This window comes from Dipodomys ordii, unplaced genomic scaffold (genome assembly GCF_000151885.1).
Source record: "Dipodomys ordii isolate 6190 unplaced genomic scaffold, Dord_2.0 Scaffold3, whole genome shotgun sequence".
Lineage (NCBI taxonomy): Eukaryota > Metazoa > Chordata > Mammalia > Rodentia > Heteromyidae > Dipodomys > Dipodomys ordii.
Genome location: NW_012267219.1, coordinates 13,272,636 through 13,295,628, shown reverse-complemented (window position 1 = coordinate 13,295,628; position 22,993 = coordinate 13,272,636). Strand labels below are relative to the sequence as shown.

The window sequence follows — 22,993 nt, the reverse complement described above, 5'->3', positions numbered from 1 at the left end:
AATCCAGTCTTTAATTAAATATATAAGTGAAACATGTAAAACTTAATGGTCAATGTGTGATAAAAAAATCAATTAAATGTCCATGTAAATGAAATTTTCTCATGGTCCTGGTATGCTCTAATCCAGGAAAATATGAAAAAGGAAATGAACAATAAAAAGAAAGAAACAGGAGAAAGAACAGAAAAAAAGAGAAAGGAGATATAGAGGAGGAGGAGGATGGAAAAGGGAGGGAAGAGTGGGGAGGAGAAAAGTAGATTTCTGTTTCTCTGCTCACTTGAATTCAGGCACAGGTTATGACTAAATGAATCTTTCATTCCCCCATTATTGAGTGTAAAATCATAACATTACAACTACTTAATTTAAATACAGAAAAAAATGGAATCAAACGTTAATTTAATTGCTTTTGCTTTCTATTTCTTATGGATATGAAAAAGTCCTTTTCATTTAGCTTCTTCTATATTAAGAAAAAGTTTAAAAAAAAAGGGGTTCTGAGATTTCAAAGCTAAATCCTTCAAGGCTGGCAGCACACATCGCAGGGATAAAAACTGAATTTGAAATCATTGCAATCAGAACCTTAGCTTAACTCAGCTGCCAGTGTGACAGGATCCAAGTTAGCGCATGGGATGAACTCAGACAACTGGATAGTAGTACGAGATATTAAGGAGGTGCCAGGGTTAATGTTTGAAGGGATGCTGTTCTGTACATTATCTCTGGGACATAGAAAGAGGTATCCCACAAGTGAAATTTGAGAATTAGGATTCTCAGTTCCAGATAGAAGCTATATGTCGTTATAATGAAGAATAGCAGAGAACAAGGTAATAGGTGCTTGAAGCTCATTTTTTTAAATTGTCTTTAAGTAGTTGCACAAAGGAGTTGCAATTGAATATGTCAGTTTATTGGTGCAATCCATTTTGATCAATGGCATCCCTTCCATATTTCTGCCCATCTATCCTAACCCCATCCATCTCCTCAAATTATTTGGCTCTGTTTCTGACCTATGTAAATTGAGTATTATGACTGTATTTGCCCACCTTGCCTCTCTCAACTTGTCTGGCTCAACACCTTAATCACCACTCCTTACTGAGATAATCAATTAAAAGGATCATTATTTGGTTCCATTTTCCAGCTTTAACTTTCCCCATACCACATTCGTTTCTAATAAATTTCTGAGTTAATCAGGAAAATATTCATTTGGCTTATATTTCCACTGAAATAAACAAGGAAAATTAAGTTAGATACCCTACAGTCTAGACCCCAGTCCATTAAAAAAAAATCAAGTGTGTTTTCATTAATACAATGCATTTGTGACTGAGACAAACACATTAATTTAAATAAACTATGAATGTTTATAGGGATATCCCAATAGGTTCCTCTCCATACATTCTATTTAACTGTCTATATAGTATTTAGTAGGCAGTTATTATGTTTCTGTTGTTCTGTAGGGCTGACCGCAAAGCAGAGACTCATGTTTGGCACCATAAAACCAACTTCAGTTGTCTTTCTAAATAATGAACCATTGATATGATTATTGACTAAGGGATTCTATACTGGCTATATCAAATGATCACAGAATAGCTTTGTGAATAGATCTAAGATGTCTGGAGTGGATTTTTGATTCTCCACTTTTGGAAATCATTGCATTCACACTTTCTCATCAGTCAGTATTTAATAGATTAAAAATACTTTTGCAAAACAAAACAAAAAATAATGATTTCCAAAATGTCTTTGGCATAGAGGTGTGTCTGTCTGTGTGCCAAAATAAGAGCATGAAATTGATAGAAAGAAATGGTTGAAGTTAATCTATAATTTCTTGTTTATAAAAGTATTATAAAAATGTATTTACCTCTTTAAATTCACCTTCACTATTGAGAAACTGTGTAACTCCATGAAATTGATAGAAAGAAATGGTTGAAGTTAATCTGTAATTTCTTTTTTTATAAAAGTATTACAACTTAATCTATTTACCTCTTTAAGTTCTCCTTCAGTATTGAGAAATTCTGTAACTCCACTGATAAGTTTAGAATTCATAAATAATGCTTCTCCATACCTCAAAAGATAAAAAATTAGTGTCAATACATTTAGTCATTTAGAAAAATTACTATAAGATTTTTTAGGGTCTCTCCCAAGAAGTTCATTTGAGCATAGCTGTGAGAGATTAGATCTCTGAACATTCTAGATTTATGTAGAGAGTAAAAGAAGAACAATGAAGTATATGCAGCCATGGTATATGAGCAGATTCCACCTGATTTAACCCATTGCATTCTGATGAAATTTAAATTGTAGCCAAATTTTCCAAAGGTGGGGATTCTAAAATTAGATTTAGGAATTACTGTTCTATATCTGGACCCTGGCTTGAGAAAAAAATATTTATCTATTTTAATAGACATTGATATTTTATTTCATTCTTAGTAACTGAATTAAATTTCTCAGAAATTATTCCCCAATATATTAGAATATTTTTCATGTGGGTACTAAAATTAAACATAGTTGTTTATTTGTATTTCATAAGTCTCATATATTATATCATAATTTACACAAGTTATGACATAAGGGAAAGCAAGTAAATCAGAAAGAGTTCTCATTTTATCTCTGTATTGGCTGTGCTAAAGGAAATCTTGACAAGTTATCATACTCTTAGAACCAAGAGAAGTACAATAAGAATATATTTTGAGGATGTCCGGTCATCATTACAAGAGGTTATGCTCTCCTGATTTATAGGAACTGTAGTAATTTAATTCTAGAGAGCTTAGTTTTGTAAGTTCCATAAATTCTGAGGTCAAACTAAATGACTGACATGGTTTATTGTTACTCTATGATTGAACTATTATACTGAAAAAAGCTGACTTAATAAAAGCAAACACAGAGGCATTCAATAACAATTTAAATGACCTTTTGGTAATCAGTCTGTTTTTACAGAAGTACACGATTATCCAGGAAAGAAAATAACTGTTCCAATATGGGAGGGTCAATTGTTTTTGCTTATACTGTCATGGTTTTGAGTGTTTTTATAACATTTATACTTAACAAGACTTCACAGCACTTGTACAGAAGTAATTAAATTTTCTTGCTATATCATTTATATGTGATTAATAAATCATTTCTCCATGACAGGTATAGGACATAGGAATTTAATAATAATCAAATGGCTTTAGCTTTTGGGCAGTTTGATAAATCCACCCCCAAAGTTGCTTCTAAACCTTTTGCACTCTCCATAGTTCTAGGTATAATTAATTATACTCATCAATCTTTTGCAAATGAGTCAGGTTATAGAACTGTGAAAATAATTATGACTTTCAAAGACTGGCACCACCGCCATTGGATGACTGTGCTAAAATGTAGTTCTGATATTTGGATCTTAGCTCTGACAACGTGGGTCTCCTTCGTACATCAGCTCTTATTTACTCACTGGAGTAAGAATGACTGTTTTTCTATTTCTACCTGGTATTAAGTATCTTCCATTTATCTCTGAAGAACTTCCAGGCGAGGTCTCGACCATGTGGATTTCGGGCTACATGGATTATGACATCAATGGCATCCTGATCCAATACCACCTCAGAATTCAGCGAGAGATTGAGAAGCCTATAATAAATGAATTTGGGGAGAATGTTTCTTTTTATACCTTAAATATGCTTATAACCTTACTAAAATTACATATCATTGTTATAATTCTCAAGAGTTCAATTTTAAAAGTCTCTGATATACATTAATTACTAGAACAATTTCTGCTCATAAAATGGGAACACACAATTCATAGTGCTGAAATACAGACTTTAAACTGTAAATGTATCGATGGATGGGTAAATTGCAAATCTGATTAACAACAGCAACTGTCCCTTAAATTCTTCACAGTGTTTTCTGTTGCTGTTTGTTTGTTTTTGGTCTTGGGGCTTGAACTCAAGGTTCAGTAGCTGTCCTTGAACTTTCTCTTTCAAGGCTACTGCTTTATCACTTGTGCCACAGTGCCACTTCCTGTTTTCTGGTGATTAGTAGGAAATAAGAGTCTCATGTCCTCTCCTGCCTGGGCTGGCTTCCACCAGCAATCCTCAGATCTCAGCCTCCTGAGTAGTTAGGATTATAGGCTTGAGCCATGGGTACCCAGCCACAGTGGTTCTTTTTTATCATGAGATATTTTCATAGTCATGTATATTAACTTTATAAAGTCACCAATGGTAAAGATAATATCTGAAGTCAAATGGCATCCATCAGACCAGCTTGCCATTTTTAGTGAAATACTTCTTCATATAGTTTACAGTGCTTACTCTATATTCAAGGGAATAAAAGCAACTTCAGAGCAGATTGATGAGCAGGGAACACCTGCATTACAAAAAATATACCACAAATTAATGGACTCACCTATTCAATAAATTCCTGTCGTCACTGCAGGTTAAGGCCTCAAGCAAGATCTTCTTTTCGGAAACCGCGGTGGTGGAGTGAAACTTCATCCATATGAACTCCCAAACGTCCTCATCCAGCAACGAAACACCCGTACAGTAGACAATGTCTCTGACATTTAGTGGGATTCTAAAGAAGCAACATATGGGGTTTTCTGTTAATTTAAAGCCTCCGAGCAGTGGAAATGAAGACACATACTGCTTTGCTAACATCGGGTCTTTCAAACAATGATTTGTTAATCAGATTTTACCTGTAAGGGAGGTATAATACTATATTGTAATAATATTCAAACGTATTAACAACTGGATGAATAAAAGTCTTTTATTCAAAAGAAGTTTGGAAAACAATTTTTCCACCCTTTGAAGCACATTTGAACAAAACTAATGACAAAACCTTCAAAGAGAGAATAAAAGACGGGTGCTTTGTGTTTTCAATAACATCACTAGATGTATTATCTATAGTTTTTCTATGATAATTGGTAGATTCAAGAATGACATATAAGAGAAACAATTGGATGAGGACTAATACTTTGCATAAAACAAAGTCCCTTTCTTTAAAGTTTGAAACAATTTTTTGGAAGTATATGGTCTTAACTCAAGATTTCATGTTTGCTAGATTGAACTCTACCACTTGAGTCACATACATTCTTTTTTGGTTTAGTTATTTTTTTTGCACAGAATAATTATAATATTTTTATTCCCCTATTTACACTTTTGCACAGCAGGGATTAGTGGCTGATTCATCTCAGCTTGTTTGCTGAGACTGGGTCTCTTTTTCTGCTCCTGGGATAACCTCCAACTATGATTCTTTTAATCTCTGCCTCCCCAAGTAGCTGGACTATAGGCATTAGCTACTTTGAAACAGTCCTGTAAAAACTTTTTTTCTCATACAACTCTTCAAATGTTGGAAACCAAAATGTTATAAAAATAGATACTAAGTAGATAATAAAATAAAAGTAGCAAATTATAATTTTCCCTGGGTTTATAAAAATGCCTATTAAATGCATTAAAAATTGACTGAGCAATTGATAAATTATAAATTTTCACCATTAAATTCACCATAGTCAATTTCACCATGGTATCTTTTGCTAAATATTATTCCTTTAAGCTCTACTATACACACCAGATTTACTGATTTTTTAGGATATTTCTTGTATAAAACATTGAACATAAAATATGACTTAAATGAATTTCTGCCATTTTGTGATATTCAGTAATCTATTATAAAATTTCTCATTTACAATGTTAATGTTGCTGATTACATTATCTTCTTCAGCAAATGGGAAGAAATAATGCTTCCTAATTGCTTAAACCTTTATGGTTAACTCTGCTTAAAGGACTATCTGGAAAACAAGTACAGGACTACAAGCATATTGTACATATATGTAGAATAATAAGAGCTATTATACAAAATTTAGGGCTCCACAAAATGGCTATTCCTATATTCTTTGGGGTCTTCTTTTTCTCTGGAAAAAAAAACTATTTTCAGAAAGGTTATTTGCTAATGGAGACTCTGTTTTTATGGTACTAGAAGAGAGGGATTTTGTTTATTTTCTTTGGTTTGTCTTGAAAGAAACAAAAAGAGAATTAAAAAAAGAGAATAATCCATCAAAAGGTTCTTCTCCATTTCAATCAAACCCCACCCCTGCCCCATAACAGAACTTAATAAGAATTTGTCCCAATGGTTGTTGGAAAATTTTCCTTCCTATGTTTATGGTCAACTTGTCACAGGCTATCCCTGAATTCACTAGGGGAAACATTGTCACTGCATTTTAAAGTAGTCATTCCTAGTAGACACAATATAAGATCACAGATTAACCACAGTAAGTAAGGTTTGTTAGCCAATCTTTTTCTAAATCAACAGCTATAAATGAGGTTGACCTTCCCCCACCGCAAATATTATAAGATAAAGAGTACAATACTGTATGAATCAAAGGTTTTCCCTCTTCATAGGTAGATGGGATTTTTTTTATCTGTTTACTCCATACTTAGCAAAGGGATAATCTATAGGTCAAGAGTTCAAGTTATCGTCTCTACTGTCTGACAGGCAGATAGACTGTATCAAGCCTCATAAAGATCTGGAGGAAACAAGATAAAAGTTATCCATCTAAGAAGATTCCTGTGAACGGTTGATCTGCTGTATTCATGAATCAACCTTTCCTCCCTGAGAGGCAATAACACTTAGGGAGTATTATTCTCATGATGTGATACTAAACATGGGTAGAAAGGCTAATGAATGTGCATTCCAAATCTTCAAGTGGCTTTTTTCTTTTCCATTTTTTATTGTAAAGGTGATATACAGAGGAATTAGAGTTACATAAGTCAGGTAATGAGTACATTTCTTTTTGAACAGCATCACTTCTTCCCTCATTTTCACCCAGTTTTTCCTCTCCAGACTCTCCTTCCGCACAAGTGGTAGAGTTCATTTTCAGCATAGTGTCTCATGAGAATCACTGCTGCATTCGTTATTTTACACTTGCCAATGGGATAGTAATACAAATTCTTCATGAATCAGATGCTATGACAAATTCTTGACAAATGGTATATTTATAGGGAGAAAGTGGCTCTACAGTTTCTTGCTCTGCAATCTTGATGACATCATTCCTATGTGAGCATATTCTTTAAGAGAGTACCATTACCATGCCTCAGAGCTCACTAATGAACTGAATACCAATGCCAATGCATCTAGCATATGCTTCTCTGAGATTTGAACTGGCCACAGATATAATTTCTTTTTTAAATAACCATTTAAGTAGGTCACCAGTGGCTCATGCCTGTAATCATAGCTACTCAGGAGGCTGAGATCTGAGACTGAATAGAAAAATCTGTGAAAATCTTATCTCCAATTAATCACAGAAAAGATTAAGCTGATAGAGCACTGTCATTGCACCAAAAGAGCTTAGGGACAGCATCCAAGCCCAGAGTTCAACTCTTGGAATAGCAGAAAATGAATAAATAAAATATCCAGCTAAGCCAGAATTTAGTAAGTCATCTTTGAGAGATGTTTCATGTGGATGGGAACGGATTTCCAATAAATATTCATTGTGCTCACCAACACTGAATTGATGCTTGCTCAAACACAACCTCTTTGTAACTGAAAAGACAAGGGTTATCTGTATATGGAAAGAGTTTCTGTATGTCAAGCTAGTCACACAGAACAGTAAGAAGATATCTTGAAAGGATATCCAGCAATAATGGTTCAGTGAAATGACAAACACCCTGAAGAAATCTAATAAATGTGTCCTGGACAAGTTCTTGTGGGCAAAGTTGCTTGGAATAGAAAAAAAATGTTCATCTGTCCTTACAGTTACAAATCGAGAGAATACATGATCTGGGTATGTTTTGCAAAAACTACAAGTCAGGTTTTAGTGTTGTCAGTAGTCACTCATTTGTTCATGACACTGATTAATATAAAAATAAGTTACACATTATTCACATATATAAGCTGAACTTATTGATGGTTCACTGAGAAAGAATCTTCATTCTCAAGCACAAATCCCACAAATCTTAGGGGAAAACGGCTCAATTAGCAGATACAGTGATATATAATTGCACAGGTTCATGTGGCTCCTTGGGGAACTCAGACAGAACTGATTAGCCCAAGAAGGCTGTGCTTTTTCTAGTATCTCTTCCCATCCCATCAATTCTTCATCTTCTTTACCCAACCACTAGATAAAGAATCAATGTACAGATCACGGGATCACTTTTACTCATCACTGAAAATAAAACAAGATTGGTAAGCACTGCATTTGCCAAGAGCCCTCAATTCCCAGTGACTTCCATTGTTAATGAAACTCCCCTTTTGCTGCTAAATTTGTAAAGATGTTCTAATAACATTTTAGCAAAAGGATTGCTCTGGGGACAGCTTAAGATCTCTGTGTATAAACCAAAGTCATTAGGAACAAATGAAAAAGCTCATTTGTTTGTAAAGCATGAGCTAAGAAACTCACAGAACCCATAGTTATGAATGGTAGGAATGACTGCTAGGAGACACTGACTATCAGGAATACAGGGGAAGAGGGGCCTTTCCAAATGAAGATGAAAATTTGTTTATGAAGATGTGACTATCTCCATGGTCATTTCTTTTTAACTACTGCATCAGAAGTAAATCTTTCAATGGATTTTTTTTTAAACTGGGAAGGAAAGCTGTGCTTGTTTTTCTGTAGGTATGGTATTTATGCCTGGACAGAGAGCCAATCACTCCTACTGACTTTTAGAAGGAGAAGGGGGATGCTTAGGCAGAAAGAAGTGCCTTGATCTTTCTTAGGGTAGTGACATCGCAGAAAACATTACCTCTCGTACTTTGAGTTTTATTCCATCCCCATTTGAAGTAGGATGTGTAAGAGTTCCCTGTTATGGTAATAGCTTTTAAAACAGAAGTTCAGGATCCTCGCTAAGAAATACTTGATTGTGGTAATTCAGTGATGTATTTAAACATTATTGTCTTGTGAGAAGCAAGAGGCTGAAAACAAAATGATCTGGAAGTGTATGTGTAAAAATGAATTAGGTAGAAAGATAAAATAAAGACATGCATCTTTTCAGGAATTCTTTTGTTTGTTTTTCCGTCTTAGTTGGGATTGCAGTTACAAAGTGCCACTGGCAAGCTTATGAATCATAGAAATTTCTTTCAGAGAATCCTGATGGTTGAAGTCCGTGACTGGGGAACCAGAAGGTCAGACTGTGATGAGGGCTCTCTTCAGGGCCAAAGAGCATTGACCTATCAGTTTTGTCCTTAAATGGCAGAAAGATGGTTTGTTTTGTGTCACTTTTACAAATAAGATTATGAATGTGATTTCAGAGGGCTCCGCTCTCACGGTACATAATACCAGCTACATAATACCATCAGATCAGGGAGAAAGATTTCAACATATGAATTTTGAAAGGATAAATCTTCAATCCACAACCATGATATAGTGAGCTGCATCATAGTTGACACTTCCACGAATGAATAAACTAGTGAAGTAGGTTAATGAAGACAAATAAGAAACTTAAGGATTATGCAAATTTTACTATTATTTTGGGAAATAAGATACAGTATGATTTCATTTGCAAAATAAGATTGTTATGATTTGAATGAAATACCCAAGCATCTAAATTTTTATTATAAATGCAGATATGATCCTGATGATACAGTTAAAAATATCTTGGGACAAAAAACAATACTTGCTGAAGAAAAAAATTTAAATATACATTTTGATATTGAATCAAATGATGGGTCGCTTTCTAAGCAGGATTTCAGCTGAACTAACTTTACCAGTATATGCTTCTATGTCTGGGCAGACAAGGTCAACGCTGTAGGCTTCATTTTTCATCGTAATTAGACACAGCTACAGTACATGAATTCTACAGTTTCTTCTTCTCTGTTAGTACAAGATTCTTTTCATTAGTGATTGTATTAACATTAAAATGTGGATTTAATTATTTTTCAAAGACAATAAAAAACATTGTTCAAACAGTAGTCATTTTAAGAGCCTCTTCCTTTCAGTAGCACTATGCATGCCACGGATAAGTGGAAATTAACATTTAATTAATTTTAATAATGCACAATTAATTCATTCATTTGAAAGATCATTTGCCTACTTTAAAACTTAAGAGCTTGGTAGAAGTTTCCTTGCCAACACTCTGAGTCTTGTTCAGCCTTAAAAATATTTGCATTCTTTCTCTTCCAGGACTCTCAAATGTGAAACTGTGTATAGCAAATCTGACCTTGTTCACAGTGTCCTCTACCTATCATTTTCTAACTCAGTTTTCCACTTCTAAAGACACCATCTTAAATGAAACCTGAAGCTACCTACAAGGAATCTGTGACTTTGGACCTAAGGGATAATTTACTCACCTGAAAAATGGAGATAATAATTCTCCTTAGCACTATAATAATGATTAGAAGAAGGTAATCTTCACCCAGAGCTTGGCATACAACCTGGTGAATATTAAAGGGTCAGCATGGGCTTTATCTATGTGCACATGTTTATGCACAATCCAGTAATGAGAACCTGGGAAATTGTCACAAGATGAGGCCAGGTCACTTTTCCCCCTTATTACTCTTAATACTCTTATTATTAGTATTAGTAGCAATGCAAATTCCTATGTTTCCTAAATGAGCAATAAGTATTTTTAAGCAGCAATGAAAAAAATTTAAACAACCTAATCAAATTAAATAATTTACTTAAATATGTGCCTAACAATATGTCTCAAGTAAAATGAATGAAAAGGAAACATCATTTTATAATATGCCCTAAATTTCCTGAAATATAACCCCGTGGGTTTCACAGGGTATCATTTTGGGCAGCCAGATAGAATTTTGTCTCTCGGGGGTCTCTACAATGCTCCCAGCAAGAATGGACAGTACTATATGTAATCTGCAGCCAGTGACAGAACACCAATGCAATGCCATCCCTGAGCATCGTGCAGATCATAGCCAGGATATCTCTGATTCCAGGGGTTTCTCTCACTTGTACAAAGCATTAGCTCACTCCCACTGGCTTTTCTTTGTAACACAAAGAATACTAGCACCAATGAAGAAAGGAAAAGGGAGTTTAAAAAGAAGAGGGTTGAAGAAACCTGGTGCTGAAGAGAACAAATATATTTAAAACTTGCTGTTCTGAAATAATGTTCACTATTTCTTGAGATTGTAATTTTCCACATTTCGAAGTGGTATGGGTTGTTCTTTCCATATAAAAATAAAAAGAATTGCTGCTGGTATGTGTGGGGAGGGATTAACTCTTCACATCCTGAGTACATCAAAAGATGCTGTTTTAAAAATGATCTCTTTTTAAAGGGGCTTTTAAGGTTAAAGTGGATTTACCTTGAAAGAGACATTCACTTTACATTGATATGATACATATGAAATTACTTGCCAATATCTAAGGCATGTATGAGAAGAAGGCATTATGTCCACCAAGTGCACAACTTAGGGAGAGGGTAATAAGGGCTAACTACCTGCACAGATGATTACTTTATAAAATGTAATTGGAAAAGCTCAACAACCTGAAGTAAAGTTGACCTAGACAACATTTAAAAAGAAAACACAGGGGAGACATCAAAGAAAAGGGACAAAGACCGAAGGCACACAAGTGAGAGAGTCACAAAGAAGCTCAAACACACTGAAAAGGAAAACAAAGACAGGGAAGATTAAATGGAAAAAGAAAGGAAATAATCAAAAGAAAAGTGATGCTATTTCTGAGAATTTTTCTTTGGTGTGGAATGTAAAGCTACAGAAAAGCTTAGAAAAAATATATTTAACATTTCACACCTTAGAATCATTATGCCCTTCTTGCAAATTCCTCCATAATCAATTACACTCATGAGGATTCCAAAAATGTTTTATAACTAAAGCAAAAAATAAAAACACTTCTATGAGGATGCACTCCAATGTAATGAGCAGCAGGCTGCTAATATAAATAGCAGTAAACACATAACTTACTGAAAACTTGAGCAGTATACCATTGTAGAAGAAGTTACAAAATGACATAAATTCCCTTATTTATAGATGCCCATGTTTCAAAAAGGAAAACAAGGCAAATTGTTTTCTGATTATCATCCACCAATTATCTATGGACTTGCAACTCGTGCTTGATCTTTACTGAATATGTCGTTTCTTCGCCACTCAGTTCTAGTTAGGGCCAATAAATCTAAACACTTGCTGTAATATGAAGTCAACATATATTTTTAAAATAACGATGCTGTCTGGATCACCATAATTAGGAATCAGGAGTTTAGCTTAACTGCTTAGATTCAAGATAAATGACAGAAATGATACATCAGTCACCATAGCAAATATATGAGCACTTGCTATTCAAATCATGAGGCAGGTCTGTGGATTTACAAAAAAAAAAAAAAGTCCATTGGATTATATTGAGCTTTACCTCCACAAAAAGCATTTATTTCTGAGAAATAATTTATAGCAATAGTCATCACCTTTCTGTAATCTCTATGCAAGGGTAGAAAAAAATTACACAGATTTATTGTAGCCATCCAAGTGAGACCTGTATAAATGTAAGGGTTGAATGCAAACACATCTACCCTCGTCACTAATGCCCTATTAAGGTCACTGAGATCAACGAGGCTGAGTCTACAGCCTGGGTAGAATTATCATAATTTAATATTTTTGGCATAACTGCTACACTGTCAGAAGAAGGGGATGAGTAATGCATTTTTCTCACTTGAAAGGTCACCAATCAAGAATAGATTTTCTTTGGACAAAACAAATGTGGCTGTTTATTTGTGTGTATATATGTATATGCATATTGCTCAGAATTTAATCTCAGATTCTCATAGTTTTAAGTGATAAACTTTAGTACATAAAACATGCTGTTCTATATTTTTAAAAATATTCTTATGCATATAAAATTTGAGATGATCTGTAGCCTCAATAGATTCTGTTATCCTTCACATGCAAAAGCAGTGAACTGCATGGTAAATATCATAGATGGGTGTGTTTTACAAAATAAGAACTAATGTAATCAAATTTAATAAGGAATACGCACTTATAATTGGCTAGGAAAGATAGTCCTGTTACATGAATTAATGGAGTTATTGGAAACAAAGCCATCTTGATTCTGGGGAAACAAAGGAGAATGATATGGGTAGATGAAAAAGTTATAAATTAGGCAAAAAGGTATATATATATATATATATATATATATATATATATATATGAACACATGATTACTTATGGAATTTCATGTGTCTGAAACAATTAGAAAATACCATGTACAATGAGTACCTTCATTCTATATTCTATAAAATAAATGAAGTTTATTTATTTACTTTCATTTAATTTTTCTTTGGTGGGGACAGTACTGGGCTTTGATCTCAGGATTTCAAGCTTTGTCTGTCACTTAATCCTCATCTCCAGTCCTTGGTGCTCTTATTACTTTTGAGATAGAGTCACACTTTCTGTTCTTGTTAGCCTAGACTAAGATCTTCCTATTTATACTTCCCACCATAGTTGAATGATAAGCATATGTCACCACAACTGGCATTTTCTGTTGTGATGGGGGTCTGAGGAATTATTTTTTCTAGGCTGACCTTGAACCATTGTCTCCCAATCTCAGTCTCTCAACTTGTGATGATTACAATTGTAGGCCATCAGGCCTGGGAGGAAAGCTTACTGACACATGAAAATTACATCAAAATCTTTTATATTTTTCCATTTGATTTAATTATAAAAGGAAATTCTAGGGATTAGAAATTAAAAAATGGAGAAATAAGCTGTAAATGCTTAGAAGTTAATGGATACGAAAATCAAATACAAAGAATTTGTCATTCCTAATCTTTAACCTTTTTCTGTCTTTACACTGTGGATCACTCTTATGTCTTTTCCTATAATTAAATTTAAACAAATCATATTATGATAGATGATGATTACAACTTATGGAGTAACAGATATGTATTTTTTGTTAAGGCTATTTCAAGTTAATTAAAGTTAAAAGTTGAACTTGGAATAGTTCCAAATTTTACAAAAAAATTTACAGAATACTTAATATAAGCCAAGTTTTTAATAAGACAGTAAAATAGTAATGTGTATTTGATTCCTAATGCTGTCACAGAAAAATATGAGAAATGTGGTGGCTTAAAACAGAAATTTATTCTCTCACAGGCCTGATGGCAAGTATCTGAAATTAAGCATCTTTAGTGCCTTCTGAGCTTCTGAGGAACCACCTTTCCTATGCCTCTTTCCTGCCCTGCTGGCTACAGATCCTCAATGTTTATTGATTGTAAATAATTCACTCCAATCTCCATCTCTATCCCCCATAATGCTACATTTCTCTCTCCTAGAAGAATACTCATCATTGGATTTAGGAATCTTTTGTAATACAGGATAATTTCATCATAAAATCTTAATTCCAAATAAAATCACATTTACAAATAGGGTTTAAAATTTGGAGCTATCCTTTGAGATAACTATGTAGAGCAAAATGAGATATGCACAAGCTTCTAATTCTTCCATTATTACATGAAACTGGAAGACACTAGACTTAAACTTCAAACCTGCAGTCCTAGCTATCCACTCAGGAGACATGGCACAAGCCTGTCATAAGCAACCAAACCAAGTAACAGTACAATATACTGAGTTTAAACACTAGTACTGGCAAAAAAAAATGTAATAATGACAAAGCAACAGTAACATAAAAGTTCAACCTTCAGAAATTTTGATATGCACATAAAACATTTTAACTTCATAGAGAATTTTGCCATAAATATCACAATGTGAATGAGTCCATTTTTTAAAATTTTGAGATAGAGTGAATTACATATACAGAAGAAGTTCTAGATCTTCATCAACAGAGGGGAAATTAAAAAGACAATGGTGATGTGGTTGAAGGATGGTAATCACAATACTTAGCATTGCTGGAAAAATGTGGAGGAAATCTCTTTGTTACAGCTGTGGACAGACATTGCAACTAACCTTATACTCTATGTATCTGAAATTGTCAGTGAAATGTGCTCATTCTGAACTAGAAATACATTTGGAAGTTACTTTTTTGTTTTTGGACCTTCAGCTATGTCTTAATAAATAAATATGATTAGTATTATTAGTTTAATCAGCATTCTTCTCTGAGTTGCCCACATAAATCTATGTTCACTTTGCAAGTGTCCTATAATAAACAGGCTGCTTAAACAAGGCTATCCTATAGCTAACCAATAGGCATAATTTTTGATAGATGACACTAAAATTCAATAATATTATGCCTGAAATCAGTATAATACTAGACTGGCATAATAAGGAAATTACTATTGGCAGAAAAGAGTAAAAAGCAATTATACTGGAAAACAAGGCAAATTAAATCACCACTTTTAAAATGCATACTTCTGTAAAAACTACAGAACCTTGGAAAAATATTATTGAGCAGTAAACATGGGTAGTAATATAACTAAAAAGTGAAAGGTCAGAAAAAAAGCCCGTAGTGTTAGAAAATGGAAATAAACAGTGTATGATTACTTATGCATTTTAAAGTAGAATTATTTCTGCATTTTCAGTTAGAATATAAAATTATTAATACATTTCAATTAAAACCTCAATGTTACTATAAGAAAATGAGTAAAAATATGTACTTAAGGCTAATAACATCTCTGTGATCCTAAAAAGTAAGTTATAAGTGCAATGTGATTTTTTTTTTAGTCTCCTGATTCAGTCATTCAGGCAATTATTTATCCCTTGATAAACTGACCTAAGTTTGCATGTATTAAATTCTCAACAAAAGAAAAAAAAAAGAAGGAAAACATGTTTTCCAGTGTGGTTTCAGAGAAGCTTATGGAAAGGGAGAGTTAAAAGTTCTATGTATAGGTATAACCACTTATTAAAGTAATCCTGACAAATAAACACCTGTCCTTATATAAAGGGAAAATCAGGTAGTGATCATTGGCCAATGGAGAAAGTTTTCAGTTTGGCAAAGGAATTCACAATAATTCACTTAATAAATCCCATAATTTTTCTCCTACCTAGATATCTTTGTGGTGTGTGTATGTGTGTGTTTGTGTGTGTGTGAGAGAGAGAGAGAGAGAGAGAGAGAGAGAGAAAGAGGGGGAGAGAGAGAGGGGGGGAGGGAGAGAGGGAGAGGGAGAGGGAGAGGGAGAGAGAGTCTGTCTGTCTGTTTGTCCTGGGGCTTGAACTCAATACCTGGGTGCTGTCCCTGAGCTTCTTTTGCTCAAGGCTAACACTCTACCATAGGTACCCCAGCTCAACTTCTGGTTTCTGAGTGGTTAATGGGAGATAAAATTCTCACAGGGGCTTTTCTGCTTATGTTCGCTTTGAACAGAGATCCTCAGATCTCAGCCTCCTGAGTGGCTATGATTCCAGATGTGAGTCACTGGAACCCGGATATGTACTTACATAGCTTTAACAAAATGCTGGCTCTGTAATGTTCTCTTAAGATAAGATTATACTCTCCTAAAGCTTTGATGAAGGAGCATAATCAGTTAACTGAGATTTTTGCTCCTCTCAGCAGCTCACACCAAAACAAGCAGATTAAGGAAAAATATTATAATACTTACAGAGGATATTCAGATAGTCAGTACAGATTCTTCCCAATCAGCTAACAATTTTTAAATTACCAAAAATCTAATCTTGAGAAAAGGATTTTGAGGCGTAAGGCCCATATTTTACGTATGTTGTTTGCACTGAACACCTTTCTTTTCTTCTTTGCCTAGTGAATGTCTGTCTTCCTGCAGACTTCAAATCAACGGCAGCTCTGCAGGAAAAGTCACTCTCACCAAGTCAGCTGACTTTAAACTGCGATCCTCAGATCTCAGCCTCCTGAGTGGCTAGGATTACTGGCGTGAGCCACCAGCTCCCAACTTTAATAATTTTTATGATATCTGATTAGAATGATGGTCAATCCCATTCGATTGCAAGGCTAGTAGCACACTGTTTTGTTTGCCTTGATCCCAAGTGCCTTTAAACATGATGCTTGGGACATGGCATATATCAGGATGTATCTAATATCTAAGTCGATTACCATAAATCTTTTAAGTAATTAGTACTGCTTAAAATAATTCTATATATTCTTTATTTTAGAAATAGAACTGTAGGTGAAAAATCAAGCTGAATATTAACTCACACACAAGGTGTGGAACCTGGTCCTATAAAGATCAAATATAGAAATATAGGTCTCATGGTTTCCCTCATTTGCAATAATTAGTATACATCTAGGGTAATTTTATCAGATGAGCAGAAAAGCTCAAAAGCTATGTACATATGACCATATAAGATAATGCTAAGCAAAATGAACCCTAAGATATGGACACAAGAGGTCTGCTTTGTTATTGTTTTTAATGGTATTTTTTTCTTTTGTATGCTCTTTCCCCTATGGTGTATCCCCTGTTGTCACTGTAGTTGATTTTGGTACCCTGCATCCTGTATATACATTTGTATGATTTGGGGTGGGGAAGGGGAATAACAAAATGCTGAAACAAGGCCCCAAGATGACCCATTGCAACAATGATCCACATTAGGGGTATCATTTTACAACTTTAGGGGCATCACTTTACAACTTTAGGGGTGTGGGGGAGGGCAAGGAAGCGGGGAGGGAAGAAACAGTGGGAGAACAACAAAGGAGGGGGTAACAATCTTCAACAAGAAATGTACTCATTATCTTACTCCAGTAACTATAACCCCTCTGTACAGCATCTTTGCAATAAAATAAAATTTTAAAAAAGATCAAACATATTAAAGACCTTATTGCTTAGCCTTAAAACTATGGAAGGATAGGGCTGGGAAGGTGGCTCAGTGGTAGAGCACTTGCCTTGCATGCTTGAGGCCCTGGGTTCAATTCCTCAGTACCACATAAGAATAAAGCCGGAAGTGGTGCTGTGGCTCAAGTGGTAGTGTGCTAGCCTTGAGCTGAAGAGCTGAGGGACAGCACTTAGGCCCAGAGTTCAGGCCCCACGACTGGACCCTCCCCCCCCCAAAAAAAAGACTCCACACTGAAAACTATGGAAGGATAAATTGATCATGTCAATAATGGTGATGCTTTTAATGATAATTCTGAATGCCAAAGGCTTCCATTAACATTTGCAGCCAAGCTAAGTCTCTAAGCTAAAGTTACTTGAGAAATGATATGTAAGAACAAAACCAGCCACTGCTATGGAATGAAAAATTTCTAAAACCAAAAAACAAATAAGGAATAGAAGACAATGGTCTTTCTTTTTCCCATGCATATAATCAAGCAAAACTTTTGTTCAACTATCTAAAAGTACTTTTAAGTCTGTTTATCTTCATTTTAATGGATCTGTAATGAAGAATGTTCAGAGTAGAATTTGTACAGACAGAGTTAAATCAGGAAAAATGCCAAAGGCACTCCATTAGAAGTATCCCACATTGTGCAAAGTGTGAAATAAAGACTCATAAAACAAAATCAGCATAGGAGGCTATATTGCTTTACATGCAAGGAAAATATGATTTACTAAAACACACAGCACAGTTTTAAGCTACATAGCATTGCATGCTGATAATATAACCACTCTTTTTACAACACTCTTCCTAAAGCTTTAGAAATTAAAATTCAATAATTTCTCATATTAGGATGAAAAATTTCTATGCTAGAGGTCAGTAGGACACAGAGATACCTTATTTGACTGGTAAAATCAGTATTAGCTATTTAGTATAACAGTACTGTAGGTAAAATACTCAAACACATGTAGAAAAAAAATCACAACTTTGAGATGTCAACTGCCTACATCATATTACAAAAATTATATTACAAAAATATAGTACAAGAGTAAAATTACAAGAGTAATTTAAAGGGAAATCAGTACTAACAAAATTAAGAATTGTGTAGTATCTGTGAGGGCATCTATAAGAATCAATTCCAGGTATACATTATTAAAATTTATTCCATTTTTATATATCTGTTTCTATAGATATGTTTCTGACTTAAATACAGATAAAAAAGACTTCTGAACTATAGTGGAGAGGGTCTATAATAAATAAGAAGAAAGATTTAGGAAGAGTGATAGAAAAAATAAAACAACTTTAAAAGATCATTTGAATGCTAAAGTTTACGGGTCACAAGCTATATCTGGGTTATACTCATCTACTCAACACTGCCATTCCTCAGTTCTTGAACTTGAAGCTCTCTCCTAACATATTCTCTCTGCTTAGACATCTTTTGTAGTTCTAATTCTTTCCATTTCTACCTGTACTAGTGCAGTGGTTTTCAAAGTGAAATATTCACAACTCCAGTAGGGGTGATGTCATGGGAACCAAACTCGAAATTACTGCACATGCTCATTTTTCTTCTTATAAAAGCTACTGCTTTTTCCCACCTTCCAGGTGACAAGTGTAATTCTCACTCATCATTCATCTCCCAAGGGTGCGTGTACTGTATCAGCAAAGAGAATGCTAAATATAGCTGTTGGTGTTTGTGAAATGAGTATTTAAAACGTTAAATTCTCTGCTTTCATAAAAGTCCAAGAAAGCTGAGTTTTGAGATATAATTAAAAATTTGGTAATTGACTCCTATGTGATTATTTGGCACTAAAATGGGAAAGACTGTACAGGACTCTGCCACATTAGTATATTAAAACATTTTCTATTCCTGTCTACTTAATTTTATGTATGCAATTTCTCAACACTTTGATGTAAAAATAGGGATAGAATTGATGTTGAGAGTTGTCTCATTCTAGCAATGAGTAATACTTATCTAAGAATATATAAACTAATTAACAAAGTACCCAACTTACTTCTTTTAAAATTTAATGATTTTTACTCTTATATTTGGAAATTATTTGGCAAAAAATATCTTTCGGGGTGATAGCTTGCTCATGTCTGTCAATTTAGCTACTTAGGAGACAGAGATCAAGAAGATTCATGTTTGAAGCCAGAGTAGGCAGAGAAAGTCCCTGAGAATAAATCTCCAATATAGCAAAAAAAACAAAAGCACGGCTAGAGGCATGGCTCCAGTTGAGTGCCACCTGAGTAAGTAAAATTGGTCAAGTAAGCTTTAAAACCCAGTGTTGAAAATAAATAAATAAATAAAGTTAATAACTGCATTTAGGAAAAATTAATATTAACACTGTGTGATAATGTGAACAAATAATTTTTCTTATTTTTCAAAAAATCTCTGATGGAGTACAACACAGCACCTCAGAAACATGGTCAGTAAGTTACATCTTATGCTGTGCAAGAAGATAATACAAAGACTGCATTCAATATACACAGAACAGAGTGGAAAGGGCCATTCGTTCCCCTAATTTTATATCCCCACATAAAAGCAACATGGAAGGATAAAGATATGTCACACAAAAAAAGAGCCCATTTGGACATCTCTATAGCAGGAGATAAAATGTGCTACAGGTTGACCTGTTGTAGCAAGGAGACATACAAGACACTATGTTGAAAATGAACTCTACAACTTCAGGGGGAGTAGGAGTTGCGGAGGTGGTGTGGGAAGAGATAAGGGGAAAACAAAGGAGGAGGTAACCAATGCTCAATAGGAAATACACTCATTACCTTACTCATGGGTTACATGTTGTAGCTGTAACCCCTTTGTACAGTAGCTTTACAATAAAAAGAAGAAAAAAATCTAAATTACCACAGATGATTCTAGTTTGAGCAAATTACTCCCAATTAAAGATGAAAGCTTTTATAGGCAAAAATGTTATAGGGGATGAAACTTTTACCATAAATAGCAACTGATTAAGAAAAGCAAGAAATGAGTGATATTTACCTAGAGGCAAGGATATTTGTCCAAATAGAAAAAAAAGGAAAAGACCCTCCTGTTCTTAATTGAGAACAATATATATTCCTGTATTTCACATCACTGTAAGGTATGGAATTCAGACTTAACATTGAGGCTATTGTATATTTTCATGTCACCCATTATACAGAGGGCAAATCAAAGCAAATAGAAGACAGCTCAAGAGATCAGTGTTTTGTGATTTTCTGGTAGGACAAGGTATTAGATAGCCATACTTTTATTGAACTCTCATAACCTGTGTGTTCGCTGTTTCTCAGGTAAGCAAGTTAGGGGACTTTCCCAACATTATGTGGTAGAGGAGCCTCAATTTGATCACCAGTGTGTCTAACTACAAATACAGTAGTTGCCAACATTGGTGGTTCCCAAAGTGTGGTGGTCTATGAACATCATTATCAATATTACCAGGAATGTATTGCTAAAATACATTTTACTAGCCAGGGTGACTCACATTTGTAATCCTAGCTACTCAGGAAGCTGAGATGTGGGGATTCAGCTTTGAAGCCAAACAGAGCAGGAAAATCCATGAGATGCTTATCTCAAATTAATCACCAGAAGCTGAAAACGGAGCTGTGGTTCAAGTGGTAAAATGCTAGTGTTGAGCAACAAGAAAGCTCAATGACAGTGTCCAGGAACTGAGTTCAAGCCTCAGGACCACCACAAATATTGCTTGCTGGTAAAACTTGCTCAAATGATATCACTGTATGTATAAGTCACTGATTGTGCCAATACACCAATGATAACCATGTTTGAGGATTGCAACGTGCCAGACATTCACTGAATACAAAAACACACAACAACACAAAACTCACACAACAAACATCTGAGAATCTAGACACTTCATATCAGTGTTTTGATTAATCAACCTATTAAGACAGTGTATCAAACCTTGGCATGATTTAAATTTTAAGTCACCAATCTTGTATTTACTAACAACAGAAATGTATTGCTATCCTACCAATGTTAGGTCTGCTTCATTTGACTTGAGTTTAATATGACTTAACATTAAAAGCTCACACTACCCCTAAATACATAATTTCATGTATACAGTGACTGTCAATATTCAAGTGCCAGTGTATTTATACTATCTTTTGGTCAAGTTTCTTTAAACTTTCAAAGAATTACTTTTAGTCTTACAAAAATAAATATTTGTTGAAATGTGTAATAAATATTATATAAAACTAGCAGCAAAAAGTATCTATAAATCTGTCATATGCAAATACTTTTATTAATGATAGTTCCTTTTTAGAATCTAAAAAGCAAAATTATTTTCTTGTGCCTCATTCTACCTACTAAACTTTAGGAACTCAGAGCATAACAGAAAGTTTATTTGATAATTCTGATGCATGTTCAAGCATTTGCCTGCTACCTCTACTTAACTGTAGAGTATACTTAAAAGCTCCTCAGTGGTTATTATTTGATTTTTAGCTCCCTACCATTTCTGTTAAAATATGTATTACTGATAGGTGGTAATAAGATACACTAAGGAAATAACTAAAGCAAGGATAGGCAGTAGGCTGGCTACAAATGAAAGCACAGCTCCAATACCTGTTGTTATATAATCTTAGCAAGTTGCATAAAAGCTTTTTAAGTTTTAAATTGGTATGTGATCAGAATGATAATAAAAGTGGGTATATAATATACATGAAGCCCTCTGTGCATGAAATTTAATAAAAATTGATTAAAGTAAATACAGTTTTGATTATGACCATCATTAAGAGCAATAATGTTAGTTGTATTATGATTAATTGCATGAGTGGGGTAGCTGATGAATTAAGTAACTGTACAGCTCAAGAGAGTCTCCTCCACTCAAAATTTTTCTTGCAGCATGGTCCTAATTTTTTTTAACTTTCAGAATGAATTTTCAAATGATTTCGATCTGGGAAAAATTTGAACATAGAAAGTACTGTGTTGTTTCAGGGGAATTTTAAATCAAGTTAAGATATTACTCTTCAATTTATACCAGGGAAAAGACACCATTATCTATAGCATAAATCTATAAGTACATTAAATCTATATATACTCTATTTGAGCTTAAAGTTTATGTGACCTTTAAAGGTATTTGGAAACTAAGATATTATTGTAGATATTATGTTTAATACCAGCTTAAATTTATTACTTGATAAAAGCTTACAATGCTATATTCTGATCTCTTATGGCCAACTTATAATCTTCATATTGTGGGTTAATATAGAAACTAACTTATTTGCAGTAGTAATATATTCTTTATATTTATTCAATAAAAGTTAGACTTACCCTCATCAATAAATTTAAAAAGACACTCTCTATACCTTATATTTTGCTTTTTGTGTATATAAAAGAAATAACTTTTTTTCTGTGTGTGTGTGTGTGTGTGTGTGTGTAAAATTTCCAGATTTCACATGGTCTTTTTTTTTTTTTTTT

The 22,993-nt window shown here is 34.1% G+C and overlaps 1 protein-coding gene across 1 annotated transcript in view; it reads right to left on the bottom strand.

The window, feature by feature from the left end:
• The window catches only part of Trhde (thyrotropin-releasing hormone degrading enzyme), a 372,401-nt gene that overhangs the window by 4,217 nt on the left and 345,191 nt on the right, over positions 1–22,993 (bottom strand). The window contains exons 17-19 of the mRNA XM_013018686.1: positions 4,354–4,521; positions 3,439–3,579; positions 1,966–2,047 (exon numbers count right to left, since the gene is read on the bottom strand). Of these exons, the coding sequence (XP_012874140.1) occupies positions 1,966–2,047; positions 3,439–3,579; positions 4,354–4,521 (391 nt within the window). The remainder of the gene's footprint in view (positions 1–1,965; positions 2,048–3,438; positions 3,580–4,353; positions 4,522–22,993) is intronic.